Below are 16,274 nucleotides of genomic sequence, written 5' to 3'. Positions count from 1 at the left end.
GGGGTCAGGTAGAGCAAAAGGCGGGGTTCGCTCAGTAGTTGTCTCCGGGCTCCTCCCAGTCCAGCGGTCAGTGATGGAGTGCGGATCGGAGGATGTGCGGAGGGGAATGTTGGCGGTGCTCGGAGGTGCCGGAGCGATGTACGTCCTGGTGGGATGGATGAGGAGGAGGAACATCCGGGAGAGAATAGAAATCACCCGACAGAGGAGAGAGAGAAACCTCCTGAGGATGGAGATAGAGGCCGACCGCCGACAGGTACCGCCCCCTACCCCGCCTCCTCCGACAGGTACCGCCCCCTACCCCGCCTCCTCCGACAGGTACCACCCCCTACCCCGCCTCCTTCGACAGGTACCGCCCCCTGCCCCGCCTCCACCGACAGGTACCACCCCCTACCCCGCCTCCTCCGACAGGTACCACCCCCCTACCCCGCCTTCTCCAACAGGTACCACCCCCTGCCCCAATGACAGGTACCGCCCCCTGCCCCAATGACAGGTACCGCCCCCTGCCCCGCTCCTCCGACAGGTACCGCCCCCTGCCCCGCCTCCTCCGACAGGTACCGCCCCCTACCCCGCCTCCTCCGACAGGTACCGCCCCCTACCCCGCCTCCTCCGACAGGTACCACCCCCTCCACTGACAGGTACCACCCCCTACCCCGATGACAGGTACCGCCCCCTGCCCCGCCTCCTCCGACAGGTACCGCCCCCTGCCCCGCCTCCACCGACAGGTACCGTCCCCTGCCCCAATGACAGGTACCGCCCCCTACCCCGCCTACACCGACAGGTACCGCCCCCTGCCCCGCCTCCTCCGACAGGTACCACCCCCTACCCCAATGACAGGTACCGCCCCCTACCCCGCCTCCTCCGACAGGTACCGCCCCCTACCACAATGACAGGTACCGCCCCCTGCCCTGCCTCCTCCGACAGGTACCGCCCCCTGCCCCGCCTCCTCCGACAGGTACCACCCCCTACCCCAATGACAGGTACCGCCCCCTACCCCGCCTCCTCTGACAGGTACCGCCCCCTACCACAATGACAGGTACCGCCCCCTGCCCGCCTCCTCCGACAGGTACCGCCCCCTGCCCCGCCTCCTCCGACAGGTACCGCCCCCTACCACAATGACAGGTACCGCCCCCTGCCCCGCCTCCTCCGACAGGTACCGCCCCCTACCACAATGACAGGTACCGCCCCCTGCCCCGCCTCCACCGACAGGTACCGCCCCCTGCCCCGCCTCCACCGACAGGTACCGCCCCCTACCCCGCCTCCTCCGACAGGTACCACCCCCTACCCCAATGACAGGTACCGCCCCCTACCCCGCCTCCTCCGACAGGTACCGCCCCTTCAATAGGTACCGCCTCCTCCACCGACAGGTACCGCCCCCTACCCCGCCTCCTCCGACAGGTACCACCCCCTACCCCAATGACAGGTACCGCCCCCTACCCCGCCTCCTCCGACAAGTACCCCGCCCCTTCAATAGGTACCCGCCTCCTCCACCGACAGGTACCGCCCAGCCTCAACAGGTACCACCCCCTGCCCCGCACTAGAGCTGCACAATTAATCGCCAAGAATCGTTATGGTGATCTTGACTAAAGTGTTTCACAATTCTTTCTATGCAGAGAATTCTCTCTGCTCTTCTGAAGCCACAACCATTGAAAGAAAGGAAGAGAAAAACTGGGCAGTCTGCAAGAAACAAAACTTTCTTTATCAGTTGAACTTAAGTATAAACATTGTAACAATTTGTCAATGGAATAGACTTCCTGTGTAAGTGAAAAAAGTTTAACCAATTAAACACTAAACCTTTTTCTGACATTTGTTGGTTTCAAGTTAAAATCATTTTTTTTTTTTGCTAGAAAATTACTTAGAACCCCCAAACATTTTATATTTTTTTAGTAGACTGGTGGTTGTTGCAATATTTTATGTCACATTGTATTTGCGCAGCCGTCGTTCAAATGCAATTTTTTTGGAAAAAAATACTTTAATGAATTAAAAAAAAAAAAAAAAAATCTAACCAGTAAAGTTGGCCCTTTTTTTTTTTTTTTTTTTTTTTTTTTTTTTTTGTATCATGTGAAAGATTTTACGTTGCGAGAATCATGAGAATCGTGATGTTTTTATTCTAAGCAAAAAAATCGTGATTCTCATTTTGGCCAGAATCGTGCAGCTCCACCCCGCACCCAGTTATACAGCCCCGCCTCCGCCGACAGTAACACCCCCTACACGGACAAGTACCGCCCCCAGATATACAGCTTGACCGACAGGTACGGCCCCCTGCCCTGCCTCCACTAACAGGTACTGCCCCTACACAGCCCCGCCTCTGCCTATAGGTACCGCCCCCAGATATACAGCCCCGCCTCCGCTGACAGGTACCAACCCCTACACAGCCCTTCCCCCATGGACAGGTACTGCCCCAGATGTACAGACCCGCCTCTGCCGACAGGTACCGCCCTCAGTCTCCTCCCCCTCATAGTCTCCTCCTCCTCCTGTAGTCATGTGTTCAGTATTGCCCCTTCCCATGCCTGTTCAGGGGAATAGTATTGCCCCTCCCCTATGTCTGTACATGAAGTGGGCGGAGCCCCAGTATTGCCCTCCCCCTCACTGTCTCTCTCTCTCTCTCCTCCTAGCAACATGTAGATGATCCATTCACCATCTTGGACCTCCCATTGGTGGATCTGACGGAGAAGTTGCGGTCGGGGGAGGTGACTCCGGAGGCGGTTCTCTCCATCTACATGAAGCAGGTAAGTGATGGGGGAGCTCCGGGGCCCCCAGAATCTTCTCTATATGAGGGTTCCCACCTCCCCCCCCCCGCTCTGGAATTGGATGGTGGTCTTAGTGGGCGGGTCAGTGATTGGTGTTCTCTGTGTGCAGGCTCTGGAAGTGACCCATCAGGTGAACTGCCTCACCGACTACCTACCTGAGTGTGAGGAGCAGCTGGAGAGACTGCAACACGAGACTGTCCGAGGCCCTCTGTACGGCGTCCCCATCAGTCTGAAGGACAACTATGACTACAAGGTGAGTGGAAGCTCCGCCCCTCGGAGGGCGACCGCCATCCCCATGGTGATAACTGGAGTCTGATGGGAGGAGTCACAACTCAGACATCTGACACACAGCTCCACCCACTACAGGGCTCTGCCCCCCCGAAAGGTTCCCTGAACTCCTCCCCCACCAGAGGGCGCTGTGTACACATTGTCAGGTATGTGGAGGCACTCCGCTCCCAGCAGTCCTCCTGTAATATATTCCTCAGGACCGGCATTCGTGATCCTGTGTTTGGGGGGGGGGGGGGTGTTGGTAGTGGGGGTGAGAAGGGGTGTGTCCAGGGTGGTGTGGGGGAGGTATGTGTTGGGGGTGTTCATGTTGAGGGTGGAGTTGGTGAGGTTGGGATGTCTTTGAATCTACAATGAGAACGTTCTCCAGTTGTGGGCGGAGCAGTGAAGGGTGCCCCCCCCCCCCTCCCCCTCAGGTTTCCTTCACTTTCTGTTCCAGTGACACCGAACGCATAGAGGGGGAATCTCCCCAGCGCGGACACAGAAAACCTGAAAGGGGGTCCGATCCCCGAACTATAACAAATATTTCTGTGGGTGTCTGCGCTGTAATTGGACGATCTGGATGGAGACAAAGAGCGACGTTTGATCCTCAGATAACCAGAGACGTCCCCCCCCTCCCCCCATCAGATTATCTGTCTCCTTGGACTTTGTTCCGGGTCATCCGACCATAAAGTCTGCCAGAAGCCGGTGTTCTGTCGAGAAATCTCCCCCCCCCCCCTTCGAAAAATGCCTCCGCGCAGTAACAAACGTCACTCCAGCTGATATGTTGATCAGCTGGCGTGATGTCAACCTGAGGAATGATAAAGAAGAACTCCGCCTGTAATCATTCCTCATCATTTCCCCCAATAAGAAGATCTCCTCCAGCTGAACTCATCCAACCCCTCCCTCTCCACTCCGCACACCCCCCCCCCCCACACACACACACACACACACACCTCCTAGATGAATAAAGGAGATCCTGGGGAGCTGGGCACCTGTGACAACCCCTCCCCCCTTCTAAGTACCAATGGAGGAACCTCAACAGGTCCACCTAGAGGCTTCTTGGGGATCCTGTTGGCAGGCAGTCTATCCACATTTCGGTGGAGTCAGGTTTTCGGTTATAAGGCCAGGCTCCACCCTAAGTGGTGACCGTTATCCGCCTAGATCCAGCCAGGTGGGGGTTTGTGATCGGTGAGGATTGGCCATGAAGACTGTAGCTGTCCATATGGTAGCCGGGCACCTCATCTCATGGCCCGGCAGTTTACTGCTACAGAAAGCCAAAGGGTGCTCCTCCCCCTCCTCACTTACCTGGCTGAGGACCCCCTTGGCCCAAACATAGAGGCTTCCATATGCATGAGGAATTCTCCCTTGTAGTTCGGTGCTGCCAGGACGAAGTTGTGGGTGAGGGCCTCTGAGCTGGTCAAAGGCGGTTTTGCAGGCCGGGGTTCAGGTCACCATCCTGGTCAGTCTTCTTGGTGAGGTCTCTATCCTGGTCCCAGCCTTATTGGTGAGGTCCCCATCCTGGTCACGGGCTTATTGATGAGGTCCCCATCCTGGTTACGGGCTTATTGGTGAGGTCCCCATCCTGGTTACGGGCTTATTGGTGAGGTCCCCATCCTGGTTACGGGCTTATTGGTGAGGTCCCCATCCTGGTTACGGGCTTATTGGTGAGGTCCCCATCCTGGTTACGGGCTTATTGGTGAGGTCCCCATCCTGGTTACGGGCTTATTGGTGAGGTCCCCATCCTGGTTACGGGCTTATTGGTGAGGTCCCCATCCTGGTTACAGGCTTATTGGTGAGGTCCCCATCCTGGTTACGGGCTTATTGGTGAGGTCCCCATCCTGGTCACGGGCTTATTGGTGAGGTCCCCCATCCTGGTCACGGCCTTCTCGGTGAGGTCCCCCATCCTGGTCACGGCCTTCTCGGTGAGGTCCCCCATCCTGGTCACGGCCTTCTCGGTGAGGTCCCCCCATCCTGGTCACGGCCTTCTCGGTGAGGTCCCCCATCCTGGTCACGGCCTTCTCGGTGAGGTCCCCCATCCTGGTCACGGCCTTCTCGGTGAGGTCCCCCATCCTGGTCACGGCCTTCTCGGTGAGGTCCCCCATCCTGGTCACGGCCTTCTCGGTGAGGTCCCCCATCCTGGTCACGGCCTTCTCGGTGAGGTCCCCCATCCTGGTCACGGCCTTCTCGGTGAGGTCCCCATACTGGTCACGGCCTTCTCGGTGAGGTCACTTTTGTGGGAGTCCAGGAAGCGGGTCCATGGTGAGCAGACAGTCATCCCACCACTGACCACCAAGGCAGGAGGCGGATAACAAAGGACCATATGGGGTATTTATTGGGGGGACTTGGAAATACAGGAGGTGGGGCAGCAAGAGGGAAATCTACAGCAATTCACCAGGGGGAGCACTGCAGGATCCCATTATCCAGGACAGCCACAGTCTACCATTTACAGGGCTGTAACAGGGTACAGCAAGGAGGAATAGTCCCCGGGGTAATAATCTGGTACAGCAAACAGACATACAATATAGAAGGACTTGTGTTGCAGATGTGGGATGGGTCATGGTGGGATGGGGTGATGGGGAAGGATTCTCTGTGGTAAGAACAGTTATTTGACTCTACTCTGGTTTCCTCAGGGACATGTCTCCACGCTAGGACTGATGAAGAACCTGGACCAGCTGGCCGGGGAGGACGCCGTCATTGTTCAGGTGCTGAAGAAACAAGGAGCCATCCCCTTTGTGAAGACCAACGTGCCGCAGTCCATGCTGAAGTAAGAGCCGTTTGTCCGCAGATTGTCCACCAATTATATCTGACACAGAGCCGTTCATTGGCTGGAGGCCCGATAGTGGCCTAGAGTGTGGGCTCTGCTGGTCTGAGCTCTGATAGTGGCCCCGAGGTCCAGGCTCTGCTGGTCTGAGCTGTGATGGGGGCCGATGGATGCCCCGAGGTCCAGGCTCTGCTGGCCTGAGCTCTGATGGGCGCCCGATAGTGGCCCCCGAGGTCCAGGCTCTGTTGGTGTGAGCTGTGATGAGGGCCTGATGGTGGCCCTCAGGTTTGGGCTCTGCTGGTCTGAGCTGTGATGGGGGCCCAATAGTGGGCCCCCGAGTTCCGGGCTCTGTTGGTGTGAGCTGTGATGGGGGCCTGATGGTGGCCCTCAGGTTTGGGCTCTGCTGGTCTGAGCTGTGATGGGGGCCCAATAGTGGGCCCCCGAGTTCCGGGCTCTGTTGGTGTGTCCTGTGATGGAGGGCCTGATCTCCATCACTGCGGCCTCTAGACCCCCAGAAGCCCAGCGCCTATTGGAAGCCATTGTCCGGAATATGGCGGACTGTCTGTTCTCCGGAGTCACTCCCATCACTTCCCATGTCAGAAGTTTATTGGGAATGTGAACTGAAATGGAACGTTCCCGATCCAGAATTGGGGGATCGTCCACACAGACATACCCCTCCGATCTGAAACTATTTTCCAACCAATCACATCAAGCAAAACAAGTGGCCCAATAATGAAAAACCTATCCGATAAATCCCTCCATTCATTGTCCGGGGAAACCATCCGAGAAATCACGACTCGTTTCCTGGACCTCCAACCCCCTTCCTCCAGGTCTGCGAGACTACAAATCACAATTAGACAAGTGCAGTTCGTTTCCATTGAAATTCGGACAAATTTTTCGTTATTCGGATGTATCCGAATTTAAACAAATCCCAAATAATAAAACCAAATTGGGCCGAAAAAAACAAATTTATTAATGAAACAAAATAACGAATCAAAATTTTTTTTTTTTTTGTTCTAATCAAAATATATTCACCCGACATTCTACATGTCTACACTCAGAGAATCACATGACCCAAGATCGGAACCAGGGCCTGGGGTCCACTAGGCTTCCCCCCCCCCCCTTTCCCCGGAGGAGGACCTGCTGTGGAACGAAAAAAAAAAAATTATATTCAATAAATGTGTTGTGAATTGTTGGGGTGAGGACAGTCCTTCTACACCATCTATGGTCACATTGGACTTCTGGAAGTTCCTTCTCAGTCCTATATTAGGACCGTCCTCCCACCAACAATTCATAACACATTTATTAAATATACATTTTTTTTTCTCTTCCTCCCCGGGGGGGGGGCCTCTGGATGGTGGGGGGTTGGGTGGTGGTCCCCGGGCCCTGGTTCTCGGTGTGTAGGATGTCGGGTGAATAGACCCTGATGGTGATTTCTAGACCCGGAGGAAGGGAGTTGGAGGTCCAGGAAACGTGTTGTGATTTCTCAGATTGTTTCCCCCGGACCCGGCACACATCAGGGAGTCAGTGGAGGGGGATGGGGCTTATCTCTGTAGATTCCAGTCCTGTCCAGCATGATCTGGTTCGTTGTAATGATTGGAGAATAAATGGCAGCTCAAAATGGAAACAGCCAATAACAAGTGCTAGATCTGAAGACATTTTAGATTGGTCCTCTCATGGAATGATGGGATTGGTCCTCCCAGTGAATGGTGGGATTGTTTTGTGTATGGCCAGCAGAGCAGAGGGCAGACAGGTCACACTTTGAGAATGGAATCTCCCGCGCCCATCCCCCCCCCCCCCCAGGAGTGTTCTGGCTGTCCCCCTCACACAGTGAATGGTGTTGAGGAGATAGGATGGGAGAGCCGCCATTGGTCGGGGTCACAAGGGGTAATTGTGCGGTTTCTCTCCACAGCTATGACTGCAGTAACCCCATCTTCGGTCAGACCCTGAACCCCCTCAACCACAGCAAGACCCCCGGGGGCTCCTCAGGGGGGGAGGGGGCCCTCATCGCAGGAAGAGGATCCATCCTGGGCTTTGGCTCTGATATTGGAGGGAGTCTCCGCTTCCCCGCCGCATTCTGTGGAATCTGTGCGCTAAAACCCACCGGAAACCGACTCAGGTGAGTCGTATACACCCTGTACACTCTGCTGTACATTACATCCTCTATACAGACCACCTTATACACCCTGTACACTGTGCTGTACATTACATCCTCTATACAGACCACCTTATACACCCTGTACACTGTGCTGTACATTACATCCTCTATACAGACCACCATATACACCCTGTACACTGTGCTGTACAATACATCCTCTATACAGACCACCTTATACACCCTGTACACTGTGCTGTACATTACATCCTCTATACAGACCACCATATACACCCTGTACACTGTGCTGTACATTACATCCTCTATACAGACCACCTTATACACCCTGTACACTGTGCTGTACATTACATCCTCTATACAGACCACCATATACACCCTGTACACTGTGCTGTACATTACATCCTCTATACAGACCACCATATACACCCTGTACACTGTGCTGTACATTACATCCTCTATACAGACCACCTTATACACCCTGTACACTGTGCTGTACATTACATCCTCTATACAGACCACCTTATACACCCTGTACACTGTGCTGTACATTACATACTCTATACAGACCACCATATACACCCTGTACACTGTGCTGTACATTACATACTCTATACAGACCACCATATACACCCTGTACACTGTGCTGTACATTACATACTCTATACAGACCACCTTATACACCCTGTACACTGTGCTGTACATTACATACTCTATACAGACCACCATATACACCCTGTACACTGTGCTGTACATTACATACTCTATACAGACCACCATATACACCCTGTACACTGTGCTGTACATTACATCCTCTATACAGACCACCATATACACCCTGTACACTGTGCTGTATACTACATCCTCTATACAGACCACCATATACACCCTGTACACTGTGCTGTACATTACATCCTCTATACAGACCACCATATACACCCTGTACACTGTGCTGTACATTACATACTCTATACAGACCACCATATACACCCTGTACACTGTGCTGTACATTACATCCTCTATACAGACCACCATATACACCCTGTACACTGTGCTGTATACTACATCCTCTATACAGACCACCATATACACCCTGTACACTGTGCTGTACATTACATCCTCTATACAGACCACCATATACACCCTGTACACTGTGCTGTACATTACATACTCTATACAGACCACCATATATACCCTGTACACTGTGCTGTACATTACATCCTCTATGCAGACCACCATATACACCCTGTACACTGTGCTGTACATTACATCCTCTATACAGACCACCATATACACCCTGTACACTGTGCTGTACATTACATCCTCTATACAGACCACCATATACACCCTGTACACTGTGCTGTACATTACATCCTCTATACAGACCACCATATACACCCTGTACACTGTGCTGTATACTACATCCTCTATACAGACCACCATATATACCCTGTACACTGTGCTGTACACTACATATTCTATATATAGACCACCATATACACCCTGTACACTGTGCCGCACATTACATACTCTATACAGACCACCATATACACCCTGTACACTGTGCTGTATACTACATCCTCTATACAGACCACCATATACACCCTGTACACTGTGCTGTACATTACATCCTCTATACAGACCACCATATACACCCTGTACACTGTGCTGTACATTACATCCTCTATACAGACCACCATATACACCCTGTACACTGTGCTGTACATTACATACTCTATACAGACCACCATATATACCCTGTACACTGTGCTGTACATTACATCCTCTATACAGACCACCATATACACCCTGTACACTGTGCCGCACATTACATACTCTATACAGACCACCATATACACCCTGTACACTGTGCTGTACATTACACACACGGTATACACAGGAAGGGGAGGGGTTATGATCAGAGGGTCCCAGCAGACAGATTCCGGAGTCCTCTGTTCATATCCCGGTCTGGCTTTCCTCCCACACTGACATTGGATTGTCAGCTCCTGGGCTCAGCACTGATGGACAATGTATGGAAAGCTCTGTGTGCTACCAGAGACGGCCAGCAGAGGGCGCCACCGAGACCTTCCCCAGCCTGTGTGTCCTGAGATGTGTCACCTGACTGTGTGGGGGAGGGGGGGGGGCATCTACTTCTCACCTTCCACAGATAATAGGAGTGACCCCAAACACAGAATACAGATGAGGGGGACACAGTGATGACGGGGGAGGGGCCGGGACTGATAAGTGTCTTTGTATTGCAGTAAAGTCGGAGTGCAGTCCAGCTCCCCCGGACAGAAGTCAAGTGAGTCCCCTGTGTGACCACCCCTCCTCTCCCCCCGTGTCACCCTTCCCCCTCCACTCTGTGTCACCCCTCCCCCCCCTCCCCGTCTTCCAACTCTTCGCAGTTGCAGAATGCCACCAATAGATTCTCTGCAGTTACAGCATCTTGTTCTATAGTTGGTCAGGTTGAAAAAAGACACAAGTCCATCAAGTCCAGCCAAAAATAAAATCTCTATCATACAATCGTATATACACAATCCTTTACCCACAGGTGATCCAGAGGAAGGAGAAAACCTCCAGCAAAGCTTCATCCAATCTGCTCCAGCAGGGAAACAATTCCTTCCTGATCCCCCCTGAGAGGCCATCGGATATTCCCCGACTTTACCTATAAATGTCCCCAGTTATATTCTGTATATTTAGGATTCTTTCCCACCGAGACGTTTTACAGGCGCCTGAAAACTGCCTCTTCTGGGGCCCCCAATGTGGGACAAGGAGGGCGATCACCCCGGGCGGGGCGCTGGCGGGACAGGAAAAAAGTCCTGCAAGGAGCATCCTTGGGGCGGTGCGGGAGCGCTGTGATTGGCGCTCTACAACCGTCCCTAACACTGAAATCAATGGCCGGCGCTTTTCAGGCGCTTTAAACCCTTTTTCGGCCACTAGTGGGAGTTAAAAGCGCCACTAAAACTACGGTACCAGCACCTCAGTGTGACAGTGCCCTAAGAAAAGAATCCAGGACTTTCTTATAGTAATCTACTGAGCTGACCAGATCCACCTCTGGAGGGAGTCTATTCCACATTTTCACAGCTCTTACTGTGAAGAAACCTTTCTGTATTTGGAGATTAAATCTCTTTTCCTCTAGATGTAAAGTGCCCCCCTTGTCCTCTGTGATGACCTTAAAGTGAATCACTCAACACCAAATTCACTGTATGGACCCCTTATGTATTTATACATGGAGATCATATCCCCCCTTATGTATTTATACATGGAGATCATATTCCTCCCCCCCTTATGTATTTATACATGGAGATCATATCCCCCCCTTATGTATTTATACATGGAGATCATATCCCCCCCTTATGTATTTATACATGGAGATCATATCCCCCCCTTATGTATTTATACATGGAGATCATATCCCCCCCTTATGTATTTATACATGGAGATCATATCCCCCTTATGTATTTATACATGGAGATCATATCCCCCCCCCTTATGTATTTATACATGGAGATCATATCCCCCCCCCTTATGTATTTATACATGGAGATCATATCCCCCCTTATGTATTTATACATGGAGATCATATCCCCCTTATGTATTTATACATGGAGATCATATCCCCCCTTATGTATTTATACATGGAGATCATATCCCCCCCCCTTATGTATTTATACATGGAGATCATATCCCCCCCCCTTATGTATTTATACATGGAGATCATATCCCCCCTTAATCTCCTCTTCTCAGGAGAGAATAAATTCAGTTCCTCTAATCTTTCCTCATAGCTGATCTCCTCCATGCCTCTTATCAGTTTGGTTGCTCTTCTCTGCACTTTCTCCAGTTCCCTGATATCCTTTCTGAGAACTGGAGCCCAAAACTGAACTTCACATTCCAGATGAGGTCTTACTAATGATTTGTACAGATGACGTCTCTGGACTCCATCCCTCTCTTATACAAGAAAGAAACCGCAGCTTGGCATTGCATGTTATTATTAAGCTTGTGGTCTAATAGAACCCCCAGATCCTTCTCCACCATTGATCCCCCAAGTTGTTCTCCCCCTAGTATGTATGATGAATATTCTTAGCCCCCAAAAATGCAAAACTTTACATTTATCATCAATAAACCTCATCTGCCACATAGACGCCCAATCAGACAGAGCATTGAGGTCGGCTTGTAAGTTGGAGACATCTTATAAGGACGTTATTCCACTACATAGCTCGGTGTCATCTTCAAAGACTGAAATACCAGACCCAATATCATTTATATATATATATATTACAAAGTAAGGGTCCGAGCACTGAACCTCGGGGTACCCCACTAATAACACTCAACCTTGTTCCCAGTAGATTATTTGAAGCCAAAGCATGTCCCCAGTATGTTCCCTGCAGTTAATCCACATTCCTTATAGATTCTCTGCAGTTACAGCATGTTCACAGTAGATTCCCTGCAGTTAAAGTGTGTTTCCAGTAGATCTGTTGCAGTCAAAGCATGTTCCTGGTAAATTCTCAGCAGTTAAGGCATGTTCACAGTAGATTCTCTGCGGTTACAGCATGTTCCCTACATATTTTTCTGCAGTTAAAGCATGTTTCCAATCAATTCTCTGCAGTTACAGCATGTCTCTATTAGATTATCTGCAGTTTCACCATGTTCACAGTATTATCTCTCCAGTTACAGATGTCCCCGATAGGTTCTTTACAGTTACAGCATGTCCTCAGTAGATTCTCAGCAGTTACAGTATTTCCCCAATAGATTCTCTCAAGGTAAATCATGTTACTACATTATCTGCAGTTACAGCATGTTCGCAGTAGATTCTCTGTAGTTACAGCATGTTCGCAGTAGATTCTCTGTAGTTACAGCACTTTCCCAGTAGATTCTCTGTAGTTACAGCATTTCCTTTATATACTATGTGCTGTTAAAGCATGTTTCCCATAGATTGTCTATGGTTACAAGCATGTCGCCAATAGATTTTCTGCAGTTAAACCATGTTACCAGTAGATTCCCTGAAGTTATAGCATGTTTCTAGTAGATTCTCTGCAGTTGCAGCATGTCCTTAATGCATTATTTGCCGTTAAAGCGTGTTCCCATGAGATTCTCTGCAGTTACAGCATGTCCCTAGTAGATTTCCCACAATTACAACTGTCCCCAATGAACTCTCTTCAGTTACAGCATGTTCCCAGTAGAATCTCTGCAGTTAAGCTGTCCCCAATAACATCTCTGAAGTTTAACCAAGTTCACAGTAGATTCTTTGCAGTAAAATTCTTTGCATTAAATTATCTACAGTTAAAGCATGCCCTCATCATATTCTCTATATATTTAATATTCTATTGTAGTTACAACATGTCTCTAATGTATTCTCTGCAGTTACAGCATGTTCCTTGTAGATGCTCTGCAGTTAAACAATTTTCACAGTAAATTCTCTGCAGTTACAGTATGTCACCAATAGATTCTCACGAGGTAAACAATATTACCAGTACATTCTCTGCAGTTACAGCATGTTTCCAGTAGATTCTTTGAAGCCAAAGCATGTTCCCAGTAGAATCTCTGCACTTTAAACTTGTTCCTTATAGATTCTCTGCAGTCATAGCATGCTCCCAGTAGATTCTCTGCAGTTAGTGCGTTTCCAGTAGATTTGTTGCAGTCAAAGCATATTTCCAGTAAATTCTCAGCAGTTAAGGCATGCTGCCAGTAGATTCTTTGCAGTTGCAGCATATCACCAATAGATTCCCTGCAATTAAAGCATGTTCCCAGTCAATTCTTTGCAGTCAAAGCTTGTTCCCTGTATATTCTCTGCAGTTCCAGCATGTCCCCAATAGATTTTCTGCAGTTAAACCATGTTCACAGTATTCTCTGTCCAGTTACAGCTGTCTGCGGTAGAATCTCTGCAGTTACAGCATGTTCCCAGTAGAATCTCTGCAGTTACAGCATGTTCCCAGTAGAATCTCTGCAGTTACAGCATGTTCCCAGTAGAATCTCTGCAGTTACAGTATGTCACCAATAGATTCTCTCAAGGTAAACCATTATTAGCAGTAAATTCTCTGCAGTTGCAGCACGTTCCCAGTAGATGCTTTGAAGCCGAAACATGTTTCCAGTAGATTCTTTGCAGTCAAAGCATGTTTTCAATAAATTCTGTGCCACCAAGGCATGTTCCCAGTAAATTTTCTGCAATTAAATCATGTTCACTGTATTCTCTCTCCAGCTACAGCTGTACCCAGTAGAATCTCTGCAGTTACAGCATGTTCCCAGTAGATTTTTTTTTTTTTTGCAGTTACAGTAGATTCCCTGCAGTTTAATCATATTCCCAGTAGATTCTTTTTAGGTACAGCATGTTTCCAGTGGATTCTCTGCAGTTCCTGTAGATTAATAAATATTCCCTGTAGATTCTCTGCAGTTATAGCACATCCACTTTATATTCTTTACACATAAAGCACGTTCTCTATATTTGGTGACATGTTTCTTTCTCGTTCATTAAGAGACACAGATATTCAGATACAGTTGGGTTATACTGCCACCTACGGGAGGATTGGACACTGAAAAGTAAGAAAGTGATGGGCCAGCCCGAGATAACCCCGCCTACTCCCAGCATGCCTCAGTCTGGCTGTGTCCTGGGAGGAGGGACATCTTCTCTCTGCAGGATGCTCCCCCCCCCCCCCCCCCCTGGTGTGTCTCCTGCCATCCTTGTGGAGGACGTTCTTGTCCAACCCACACAGCAGCTGCAGGACCTTCCTGGACCACCGTTGTCTCTGGCAGGCCCGGCGCAGTATTGACCATAACCTATCAGACCCTCACTGATTGGTCCGAGGCCATTGGAAGGTTTTGATGTGATCGGCAGTGAATTACTCGATTTTCTACATTCATCATCTCCAGATGTTCTGTAAGAGGTTGGACCTCCTGTCTATGAACACGAGGAGGACTCTCTGGCTGCAGTGTCGGGTTGTGGGTCCGCATGTTGCTTTGTATTCCCCACGGAGGGACAACGTCTCCCCCAAAGTCGCCCTGCATCCCCCTCCTCGGGATGTTCCCCGGTTTAAGAGGACCGTCTTCCCTGGCAGACAAATCCCAGCGCTCAGCCATGGGAAGGTTCATCTATTAGGAGGTCTTCTCCTTCAAAGCCTGGACTTCCAAGTCCCACCAACCTTCAGATACATCGTCCTCACCATGAGAGGACGCCCTCATCTTCCATGACCAACATTTCATGTGGGGGGGGGGGGTACGGGAGAGTATTCCCAGCCCCCCTTACTCCCATCGTGGGGCCCTTTCACATGTTCTGCAGTGGGGCCCCCTTCCTGCCATTTCGGGCCCCCTCTATGATGGCAGAACGCCAGGGCCCAGACAGAAATTTGCAACCCTGGTAGTTCCGCCACTGGTGTTCACAGTAGATCTCTGTTACAGTTACAGCGGTCCCCAATAAATTATCTATTATTGAACCATGTCCTCAATTAGATTCTCCGCAGTTACAGCATATTCCCGATAGATTCTCTGCAGTTACAGCAGGTGCCAAATAGATTCTCCGCAGTTACAGCATATTCCCAGTAGATTATTTGCAATGAAAGTATATTCCTCATAAATTATGTGTAGTTAAAGCATGTTCCCAGTAGATTCTCCGCAGTTATAGCATGTCTTCAGTAAATTCCCTGCAGTTAAACCATGTTCCCAGCAGATTGTCTGCAGTTACAGCTTGTCACTAATAGATTTTCTGCAGTTACAGCATGTTCACAGTAGATTCTCTGCAGTTACAGCTGTCCCCAGTAAATTATTTGTAGTTGAACCATGTTCTCAGTAGATTCTCTGCAGTTACAGCATGTCCTTAGTAGAGTCTGTGCAGTTACAGCTGTCCCCAATAGATTCTTTGCAGTTACAGCATATTCCCGATTAGATTCTCTGCAGTTACAGCATGTGCCAAATAGATTCTCGGTGGTTACAGCGTGTTCCCAGTAGATTCTCTGCAGTTACAGCATATTCCCAGTAGATTATTTGCAATTAAAGTATATTCCTCATAAATTATCTGTAGTTAAAGCATGTTTCCAGTAGATTCTCCGCAGTTATAGCATGTCTTCAGTAAATTCCCTGCAGTTAAACGATGTTCCCGGCAGAATCTTTGCAGTTACAGCATGTTCCCAATAGATTATTTGCAATTAAAGTATATTCCTCACAAATTATCTGTAGTTAAAGCATGTTCCCAGTAAATTCTCCACAGTTATAGCATGTCCTTAGTAGAGTCTGTGCAGTTACAGCATGTCCTCAATAGATTCTCTGCAGTTACAGCACGTGCCAAGTAGATTCTCTGCGGTTACAACATGTTCCCAGTAGATTCTCCGCAGTTATAGCATGCCTTCAGTAAATTTCCTGCAGTTAAACCATGTTGCCAGCAGATTCTCTGCAGTTACAG

The 16,274-nt window shown here is 49.8% G+C and overlaps 1 protein-coding gene across 1 annotated transcript in view; it reads left to right on the top strand.

The window, feature by feature from the left end:
• The first annotated feature begins 39 nt into the window (after nucleotides 1–39).
• Nucleotides 40–16,274, top strand: part of LOC141103888 (vitamin D3 hydroxylase-associated protein-like) — a 33,590-nt gene continuing 17,355 nt past the window's right edge. The window contains exons 1-6 of the mRNA XM_073593948.1: nucleotides 40–253; nucleotides 2,613–2,726; nucleotides 2,857–3,000; nucleotides 5,645–5,778; nucleotides 7,688–7,894; nucleotides 10,150–10,190. Of these exons, the coding sequence (XP_073450049.1) occupies nucleotides 74–253; nucleotides 2,613–2,726; nucleotides 2,857–3,000; nucleotides 5,645–5,778; nucleotides 7,688–7,894; nucleotides 10,150–10,190 (820 nt within the window). The 5' untranslated portion in view covers nucleotides 40–73. The remainder of the gene's footprint in view (nucleotides 254–2,612; nucleotides 2,727–2,856; nucleotides 3,001–5,644; nucleotides 5,779–7,687; nucleotides 7,895–10,149; nucleotides 10,191–16,274) is intronic.

This window comes from Aquarana catesbeiana, linkage group LG07 (genome assembly GCF_042186555.1).
Source record: "Aquarana catesbeiana isolate 2022-GZ linkage group LG07, ASM4218655v1, whole genome shotgun sequence".
Classification (NCBI taxonomy): Eukaryota; Metazoa; Chordata; class Amphibia; order Anura; family Ranidae; genus Aquarana; species Aquarana catesbeiana.
Note: the sequence above shows the minus strand (reverse complement) of the source record. Positions and strands in the feature narration are given on the sequence as shown.